This window comes from Sciurus carolinensis, chromosome 6, assembly GCF_902686445.1.
Source record: "Sciurus carolinensis chromosome 6, mSciCar1.2, whole genome shotgun sequence".
NCBI classification, from domain to species: domain Eukaryota; kingdom Metazoa; phylum Chordata; class Mammalia; order Rodentia; family Sciuridae; genus Sciurus; species Sciurus carolinensis.
The window spans coordinates 106,703,250-106,713,661 of record NC_062218.1 but is presented as its reverse complement, the minus strand read 5'-3'; the positions used below and the strand labels follow the sequence as shown (position 1 = coordinate 106,713,661).

General features: G+C 43.7%; 1 protein-coding gene across 1 annotated transcript; it reads right to left on the bottom strand.

Moving 5' to 3' along the window:
• Positions 1-213: 213 nt before the first annotated feature.
• On the bottom strand, positions 214-645 carry LOC124986376 (peptidyl-prolyl cis-trans isomerase A-like). The gene has a single exon (XM_047554768.1). The coding sequence runs from the start codon at positions 643-645 to the stop codon at positions 214-216; it is 432 nt and encodes a 143-aa protein (XP_047410724.1).
• Positions 646-10,412: the final 9,767 nt, after the last annotated feature.

The window sequence follows — 10,412 nt, the reverse complement described above, 5'->3', positions numbered from 1 at the left end:
TTTTGTTCATAGCCTGGCTCTGCCTCCCTCCCCGCCACTCTCTCCTTCCTGACATGAACTGAGCAGCTTTGCTCCACCACTTGCTCCCTGTCATGATGTTCTGACTCACCACGGGCCCAGAAACAATGAAAGCAAGAGATCATGGACTGAAATCCCTGAAACTGGGAGCCATAAGTCTATCTTTCTTTTAAGTTGCTTACATCAGGTAGTTTGTCACAGTAATGGAAAGGTGACTATCACTATGTTCATGCCCCCTTCACCTTCCTTAAGACCACATGCCTGCCACTCAGTCCTGGCAGTGCAGATGAAAAGCTGGGAACTATTTGTGTTCAGTCCAGCATTTGCCATGGACAAGATGCCAGGACCTGTATATTTCAGGAAGAAGTTCTCATCATCAAATTTCTCCCCATAAATGGACTTGTCACCAGTGCCATTATGGCATGTGAAGTCACCACTCTGGCACATAAATCTTGGAATAATTCTGTGAAAAGTAGAAACCTTTATAACCAAATCCTTTTCTCCAGTGCTCAGAGAATCAAAGTTTTCTGCTGTCTTTGGAACTTTGTTTGCCAATAGCTCCAAGGAGATGCAGCCCACATGCTTGCCATTGATGATAATGTCCAAGAACTCTGTGGGGTTACCCATGGCAGTTAGTGGGCAGCTACAGGTGACAGGGACATCTGCAAAGTCCCACTATTTCCTGTTCTCTTTTTCCGTCCTAATATAATAGTAACTAGATCCTTAAATATACTGGGAGTTTTCCAAACTTTCCTCAATTGTTTCATAAAGGCTACGTCTTCTTCCTGGGTAGCATTTGTTATTTCCTCTGCTGGAGCATCGCTGCCTCCCACTGACACCTCAGCCCTTTCTTCCCTCATCTGGCTTGCATGACTGGACCTTCTCATCCTTCAGTTGCAGCTGCAATGCCTCCTCAGAGAGGACCACCTGGACCACCCTACATAATATAGGTCTTGTCTCTTAATTTCCTATCACAACCTTCTAGCTCTTTCCTTCCTAGTTTCTTCCACAGTCATTTTTTAAACACATTCCTTCTCTTGATGATTGTGTCACTCTCACTGCATTGAGAGTCCCTTGGGGACAGGGCCATCATGTCCTGCTCCAGTAGCAGGCAGAGCACTAGGCACACACACAGTTGCCCAGCAGATATGTGATGAGTGAGTGAGTGTTCTCTCTGCTTTGTACCTTAGTGAATTCCTTCTCACCACTGAGGGTCTATTGGTCCCACGAGCTACTTCTTGAGAAGACTTCCTGCACCCTGCTCAACCAAGACAGTGTGGTTGCTCTCTCCATTGGGTCCACATATCATCATGTACAGACCACCAGCACAGGATCAAACACATTGCATTTTGACTGGATTAAAGGCCTATTTATTTGGGACTGTGCCCTTATTGCATACCAACACTTATGCCGCCACACACACATTATGATCACCATTGCTATCATTCATCCTTTTTTCCCAATTTTATGACACTCCTTACATCAAAGAAAATCATCTCTTTCTAATGATTTCAGTTGTATCTGGAGCTGGCTGAGGTGGGAAGTGAAGAGAGTTCACAAAGACAAGGTGAAAGCCGTGACAGCATCTATGTTTGTGGGACATCTACAAGTACTCGTGTACCCATAAAACCAATGTAAGGATCTTATTTCTTGATGCTTTCATCTACAGAAGAAAACGAACTTCACCATCTGGTGGTAGAAATGTTGAACTGCAAACGTTCATTCCTTGCTTGTTCTTTCTCCCACTGACACCTGTTAAGTGCCAATAATTGACCCAGACAAACCCTGCTCCTCATTTAGCAGTTCTTGTGTTGATCACTTTTGGTGGGTAAATCACATTGCCTGGAGTTTTGGTGTTCACAGTTTGGTGTTGACATGTTTAGATAAACAGAGTCATGGGAGGTCAAGTTTCTTGTTTGCAAAGGTCAAACACTGGCATCTCTGGGCTTCATATGAGTTCCTGTTTTGGGCTTCATTAGCATCTACTAAAAGTGTGAGCAAGTTGGGGAGATTTAGGATTCAGAAAATCATACACACACACATGCCCATGGACTTCAGGAGCTATGGGACAAGTAGAGAACCTGGCCGCTGTGGCTTGCATTCTGCATCCTGCATTCAGCACTTTGTTGAGCAGAGATGTAGCTATCCCTTTAGACCAGGCTGCTGTGTCAGACCCCATTGATTGTCCTGTTTACTCATTCACTTAAGTTTGAGCTCTTTTCAGACATTTAGTTGATTTGGATTTTCCATGCTTGTTCTTAAGGAAGGATGTCTCCAAATATCCCTAGTCATTCTTCCAAAAAGGACCAGCAAAGGCAGTTATAACTGCACAATTACCAAGGGGATAATACACATTTTCATAACCCTCAGATAAAGGTCATTTGTCTCTCTGGGTTTCTGCTGCTCGTAAAAATAATCTCTCTGTTCAAATCCCCACATGTAATTATTCTCATTTCCCTTTGTGCTCTGTGAGAGAGAAGGTTGTTTTAGAGATATTGTCCATTTCTCCTTTTCATTTGTTTAACAGATAGTTAATTGACATTTCCTAAGTGTCAGGACCTCTGCTTCATGTGGAAGTTGTAGCCAAGAGGGCAACAAATGTGTCCCTGGAGGAGCTAGTGGAGTGGCCACTATAACATGCCCAGGTGCCATGGAAACATATAGAAGGAACACTGGACCTGATACCGGGGTGGAAACAGTCAGAGGGACGTCTCTATAGAAAGTAACATGGACACTTAATCTTGGGATAACTAGCAATTAGCCCAGAAGAGAGAAACCTGCACAAAGCCCAGACCAGATTCAAGAGAATCTTGGGTATGGACGGAGACATTCAGCATTACCTGTGGGCTCTGCTGAGGGGACAGACTTTGCTCTAATGGCGTTAGGGGGCAACCAGAGCGAGATGAGGAGGGGCATGTGCATGCTCAGCGCTGTGCTTTCATGAGCCCACTCCATCAAGAAACCCACTTTAAGGGACTTGCTGAGAGCAGGAGCCCTGGTCCCTTCAGATCCTTCTCATTTGATTCTATAGGGCCAAGCAGGCTGTGCAGGACCCCAGAAGAGGCACCCTGGTCACCCTCAAGGCACAGCTATGACGACTGTCACTCTGCCCCTCTGGCCTCTCTTGTATTGTCCTTTAACTTCGTGGTGATCTCACTTGGGTTTCCTCGTAGTTCTCTCAGGTTTCTCTGTAGTTCCCTCTCTGCTTTCTGCGTAATTCAGGCGTCTTCCGGGCGCTGCTGGGTCTGCCGTTGCCTGGAGAACCACACCAACAGGATCATGAACTCCCGCACCCACCCCAGGGAGCTTTTCTATCAAAAAGTTAGCATCAAAGCCCAGTTGGAAAAAGTCAATGTGAAACAGAAAGTCAACAAACGTGTCCCTGGAGTCTGGGCACCGGAAGTTCCTTCTCTTGTTCCCCTTGCTCAATTCCCAGCTGGTCGCAGCCTGAACTTCTGCCTACCCATCCTCCCCGTGGCAGCTCCTAACTATGCCCTGGGGCGACCGAGGCAGGCTAGCGGAGAAACGTGAGACTGAGAAATGCTCGAGCACTAGATCCAACTCCAGGTCCCTCAAGAAGCCCTCCCCCGTCCTGACAGGGCCGCCAGTCTCCTTGTGGAATGAAGCGGCGTGGGTGTCCCCGGCTCCCGCGTTCTGGTCTGAGCAGCAACAGTGACGCGCTGTGTGGGTTCAGGAAACATTCCACTTCTTTGGAACCTAGTTCCCTTTCCTGTAAAGTGGGAATGATAACCCCTGTTCTGTCTACTTTACCGGGTTATTTTGAAGAGGAGAAAATGACTCTATAGATCATTCAGTCATTTACGAAATATTTATTGATTACTCAGCCATCTGCCAGCCGCCAAGGGATGAAAGCCTTTGTTAAACTGTAACGCGCTGCACAAATATGACATTTCAGATGCAGAAAATTCACTACCAGCTGGGTCAGGTCAAGCATATTTGTTCTGCTTCCCTCTCCAGGTAGGGGCAACAGCTAGGTACCTGGTTATTCCCCACCTGTACACTTTCATGGCAAAGCTTTAGTAAGAGACTTAACAAATAGAAAATATCAACCAGCATTGGAAAGACCTGCGGTGACAAAGCCTCTGTGTCTGAACACCTCATTAAGTCTTGCATCGGAAGGTCATATGTAATAGGGTGGTCTCACATAGTTCCTATTACTTCAACACTGACCAGCAGGACCCTACACAGTGACACAGAGGGACTGGTCCAGCCTTCTAAAGTGCCAGAACACTTCTGTCCATAAGTACCCAGGACTTCCTAAAAGTCAAGCCTGATCCTCCAATCACAGGCTTCTCAGCTTCTTCCTCCCCATTCCTCTCTAGGGTATGAGATCTGGAGGCTAGGAGGGAAGAGAGAAACGGAGGAGTTACCAAAGGAGTCAGCCTGTGGGGAGAAGTGTTCTTGGGATGATGTGTAGGGTTTAGAGTCCCAATAGAAAACAGATGGGCCTTCAAATGAGAACAGTTTAGGGAAGGTCAGTTTACAAAGAGAAATCATAAAGGTCAATGTAGTTACCTAGGGGTAATAGCAAGAGGGCTGTCACCACTTCTAGGCCCGAAGGGATGAGGGGAGTGAGTTGTATCCTAATCCTGAGGAGAGTACCATCTTTAGAACTTTTAGAAATAGTTCTCTGTGGTTGGGCAAGAGAAAACGGCAGCCCTGATGCAGAAGTACAGGAGAGTCAGAGAGAAAGGTGAAAGTTAGGGGAGCTAGGTAAGACAGACTTGCCTAAGCTTGCAGATGGATTATGGAGAAAGCCGAGAGGCTTCGTGCTTGGTCAAGAGGGTGAATGGTGGTGCCCTTGCTGTTGACTGGGAGCACAAGAAGCCCATGGGGTCAGGGAGGATCCACATTGAGTTTGGCACCTGCCAGGTCGAGGCGACTGTGCAACATCTAGGTGTTTTCCAGTAATTGGGTGTATATGGTACCTGGGTTGCAGAGGGCAGATCTGAGCTGGAAATACAGAATTATGTAATCAGTGATAATTACATGTATGGAAGTCTGTCATGCTGTGAAATCTGATGCTTAGCGAGTGAAGAAATCAACCCTTGACACTTTTGAAATTATCTTTGTTACCATCCTGATGTTATGGTCACTCCAGAAAGAGATAATGCCAGTATGTGGGCCTGGGTTACTTACTGTTCAGAAAATAGTCTTTTTGTAGTAGAGGAAATTGAAGACCAAGAGGCAAATTATAGTAGCTAAGATTATTATCCTTGCAAGTGACCAAAAGCCCTGTTTAAACTAGGTTAAATAAACAAAGATACTCATTGGTTCAAATCCAGAGATTATTTTTGGCTTCAGGTGTAGTTTGAGCCAAAGGCTTAGGAAATGTCATTAAGGCACAGTGCCTCTACTCCTATATTCTTGATGCTATTTTTCATACATTTATTGATTTCCCTCCAAGGCTGGCTACAGCAGCAACAAGCCACACAGGCCCCTGCCTTCGAATCTAGTGAACAGGTAACCTTTCTCTCCCAGATTCCCTATCACAGGTCTGAGCTCTTCTCTGGTCCTGTTTGCCCTGATCCATCACTGTGGTCAGAGGTATGGGACCTGCCAATTGGATTGAGACATGTAACAGCCTAATGGTAGAGTTGAGAAAAGGGTCAATTCCAACTAAGTATTAGGATTTCATTACAGAAATCCTATTATGAAATTATGGAGCCTGTCCATAAATGAGAAACAGATTGTTGTCATCTGAGAAGGTGTGTTGAAGAGAAAAAAACAAAAACTATGATCTCAGGAAGAAGGGACTAGACGAGGTCATCTAACTTGTTAGGATCTGGGTCAGGGCTAGATCTCAGGGGGTCCTTCCACCTTACTGTCTCCTACACCCTGTTGTCACTTTCCTGCTCTGTTTCTATAAATGTTCTTAGAGACCTCAGTTAGTCAGAAGGCAGGAATAGGTCAAAAAGAATAATAGTGATAAAAAAAAAAAAACTCAGATTCTAAGTCATTTAGAATATTCCTTTGGCTCAGGGTCACTAGCTGTACAAATTCGGACTAGAGAGTAATGGGGGAAAGGTACTGCTCAGTTGGCAGCAGGTAAATAAACAGGAAGAAAGTCTGCTTATCTCTCCACCAGCCTACACTGCCTTGGCCTGAGAGGAGTCACACTGAAGGGGCAGGGGACTTTTAAGACCTTCAGAAAGCTGACCAGCCCTCAGTGGTTTCTAAAACTGTCTCTAGTTCATTATTCACTGTCAAGTTGCTCCATGTGACTTTGTCATTCCTTTCTCTCTGCCATCTCAGTCACAAAGTTTTCCTGGTGTTGGTTATTTTTAGAACAGTATGGGCCCTTGGGGATCATCACATCCAACTCTCTTGTTTTGCAAAAGGGAGAAAACAGACTCCGTGTTTGAAAGTGAGTTAAGATCAACACTTCCTACCAGAGTGGATCACTCCACCCTTGTCTAACAACTCTTGGCCCAGGAATTTCACTGCTGCTCCATCTTCCTCTTAATGGTCTCAATAAGATGCCAAAGTCTCCTCTTGCTTTGTTAAAGAACTGAATGGTCTCTCAGGAATCAAGGGTGCAGGTGGTTTTACCTTAGAAACTTTGTTTCCAAATAAGATGTGCAAGTTGATGTTTGTAAAATCAGGAACAGTTTCCCTAGAAAGATGGTTTTGTGTCTTTACAGTTCTAGTCTCACTCACAAAGCCCATGGAACCTGAGGTAATACACACCGTCATGAAAATGAGTAGCACCCAATTGCTGATCCTCTGTCTGCTCTCCAGGATTGGCTTCTCAACTTCACTTTGGCATATCTTTTTTAGAATAAAGGCATAGGACCTCTGCAGGATGTTTATTCTTTGGAAATTCACTTTTGATCTGTCTGGAATCCACTTCTCTCTTTATTCTTTGACTCACTGATGGCTTCACTTTTCCTAGGGCCTGGCATCAAGGGCTTATAATTTGTGCATGTGCACAGAGACCCTCACTCTGAGGGACCCTGGTTGGGTGAATTCACTGCTGTGGCCATTTTGAAATTCTTAATAATTTTTTCTGCAAGTTTGTAAGAAAAGAAGGTAAGATCTGATATGACCATGGAGCATGCACATGGGCAGAGGAGCCTTGTGATAGGTGTGTCCACTATTATTCTTCAAAACCTCTTTCACACAAATCCCCATGAGCACAGAATGCAACTGCATTGCGTTGCAGAGAGTGCAACAGGACAGTGAATTCAACTCTGAGTAAATGGGGAGCCAACAACTCCAAGAGCCAGCTTTCTGTTAAGCCAAAATGTGCTTCTAGTACAGAAAGGAGGCAGTGGCAATCTGAGAAATGAAATGGCCAGGATCCCATCAGACCTTTCAGGCTCACGTAACTTCCATGGATAGTCAGCCACATAGGCTGAAAATGATGACGTAAAAGGAAAGGGAAAGTTTAGACCATCTGTAGCCCCTTTTCCTGTTGGTCCTTCCTTTCTCACCCGTAAGTCAAAGGTGGAGAGTTGGTAGGATGTGAACATATCAAGAAGTGAAGTTAAAATGGTTGAGCTTTCCACTGCTTTGGCATGGAGGAAATACTAACGTGTCTGTGAGCTAAAAAATACAATTTTAATAACTCTGCATTATGTTAAATACTCTTATATTTTCTCTTCAAACTACCATTGAATAATATATAAAGATGAATGGTAAAATTTATGGTGATAGTTTTAAATTTTACTTTTTTCTTAAATCAACAGACAGTGAACATAAAACACCATGATAAATGAAGACAGTGGCCACAGAAAACGAGTAATTTCTATATTTTAGTGCCGTTAGTGCACTGGTATTTCTTTGGATTTTTGAACACAGGATCTCACGTTTTGATTTTGCACTGGGACCCACAGAGTCATAGTCATTCCTTTTTTTTTCTGGCTTCACTATTTAACTTCTCAAGTTCTACTGTTTCAATAGAACAACTTGAACTCACTTGCCATTTTAATCCATCCTTAGTGCTGGATCATTTTTCTTTCTAATAAGAAGTTGTTTCTTGCTTTTAGTAGTGTTTAATTTGTGAAGAGATACATTGGTGTGTTCAGGAAGCCATAACAAAATACCAAAGGGTGGGTAACCTAAACAACAGAAATGTATTTCCTTACTGTTCTGGAAGCTGAAAGTCCAAAGTCAAGGTGTTGGCCATTTGGTTTCTTCTGAGGCTCTTTCCCCTTGACTCACAGATGGCTACCTTCTCATTGTGGCCCCACATGGTCTTTCTCCTTGTGTACACTATGGTGTCTTTCCTGTGTGCCCAAACTGCCTCTTCCTCTTCAATCTGGTCAAATTGGATTAGAGCCTTCCAATATGGCTTCATTGGATCATTTTGTTTTTAAACTGGTGCATTATAATTATGCAGCATATTGGGATTCATTATGCATTTTCATACATGTTCATAACATAATGGGCTCAGTCTCCTTCTCTACCACCTTTCTTTTCCCTCCCCACCTCCCTCCCCTTATTTGCTTACTCTACACTGCTGATCTCCCTTCTGATTATTATGTATTATTTAATTAGCATACTATCATATATATGATATATATATATATCATTGTGATTCATTGTGCTATATTTTACATGGACATAGTATAATTTGGTAGATTTTGTTGCCCAGAACTTTCCCATATTCTCCTCTCTTCCGTGTCTCTTGATTCCATCTCTCTATGGGTCTTCCTTCTATTTTTGTGAGATCCCCCTCTTCTTAAAATTCTCTCCCTCTCTCTCTCTTTCTCTCTTCCACATATGAGAGAGAACATTCAAACCTTGACTTTCCAAGTCTGATTATATTATTACTTTGCATCCATTTACCAGTTCCATCCTTTTACCAGCAATTGATATAATTTCATTCTTCTTTATGACTGAGTAAAACTCCATCGTGTGTGTGTGTGTGTGTGTGTGTGTGTGTGTGTATGTATACGTTTTCTTTATCCATTTGTCTTTTGATGGGTACCTGAGCTGGTTTTAAAACTTGGCTATTGTGACCTGCACTGCTATAAACATTAGTATGCCGGTATCACTGGAATATGCTGATTTTTGTTCTTTTAGATAAATACCAAGGAGTGGGATAGCTTGGTCATACAGTAGGTCTATTCCTGGTCTTTTAAGAAATCTGCATACTGCTTTCCAAAAAGGTGTCACAGTCCCACTGAGAGTGTATAAGTGTATCTTTCCCCTCACATTCTCAACAGCAATTGTTGTTATTCTCATTTGATCTCAATAACCTTCTTACAGGCACTATTGGTCACATACTGTGGTACTGGGGTTAGAGTTTCAACATACACATTTAGATGCAGACACAATTCAGCCCATAACACAGACTTCCACACTTTCTCTTTTTATGGTAGCCTTGAGGGAGCAGTCGATACTCACATTTTGCAAACCTTATCATTCATTCATTCATTCATCAAACATTTGCTGGGTACTTACTGGGCACGAACCACTGGACTAGATCCCGGAGATGTGATGATGAAGAATACAGGCAGCTCCTTGCTCTTGTGGGAAATCATGTTCTAGTGGGAGAGACAGATAAAATAATTACAGACCATGAGAAGTACTAGCAAGATAAAACAGCACTGTGATGGTGAAGAAAGTGGGTTTTAATTTTGACAGGTTCAGTAGGGATGGTCTCTCAGAGAAGGTGACAGTTAATTTGTTTGAACCAAATTAAGTTTCCTTAATGCAAAGAATGAGGAAGAGGAAAGAGCCCTGCAGAGGAAATAGAAAATGCAAAGGCCCAGACAGTGAAAGAGCTTAATATGTTGTATGCAGTGACAGGGTAGCTGTAGTACAGAGCTTCATGTTCAGCGTGGAGGGCAAAGGCAGGAGCTGGATCACGGAGCCCTTCTGAGCCCTAATTGAGGAATTCAGAATTTATTCTGGGGGGCTGGGGAGATTGGGGGCTGGGGAGATAGCTCAGTCGGTAGAGTGCTTGCCTTGTAAGCACAAAGCCCTGGGTTTGATCCCCAGCACCCCCCCCCAAAAAAAAAAAAAAAAAAAAAGTTTCCAAAATTTATTCTGAGTGCAGTGGGAAGTCACAGAGGGGTTGCTGGCAGGAGGGTGGCATGATGTGCTCTGCAGTGTGGGGATGGGTTGGTGGAGGAAAGGAAGGGGAGAAGGAGAAACAGAGTCCTCCTAGTCTTCAGTAACTGGCTGCCATTTATTCCACTTGTAGCTGGCAGCACTGGGGGCGGGGCAGACGCTACGTTACATTCCCATACACATGGAGAAGGGTGCCCCCTGCTGTTCAAAGTGCTTCTTAACCCTCATTTGATGGAAGATCTAGAAAGGGAGGAAAGGAACTAAGCTCTTGACTTTGGAATGGATAGAAATTCTCTAATCAATTTTCCCAATGCATGCCAACATTTTTCTTAATGAGAGAAGGATCGTGA

Bases quoted from the DNA above. Each gene is read 5' to 3' on its own strand.
- LOC124986376 (XM_047554768.1), bottom strand. From the start codon at position 645: ATGGGTAACCCCACAGAGTTCTTGGACATTATCATCAATGGCAAGCAT.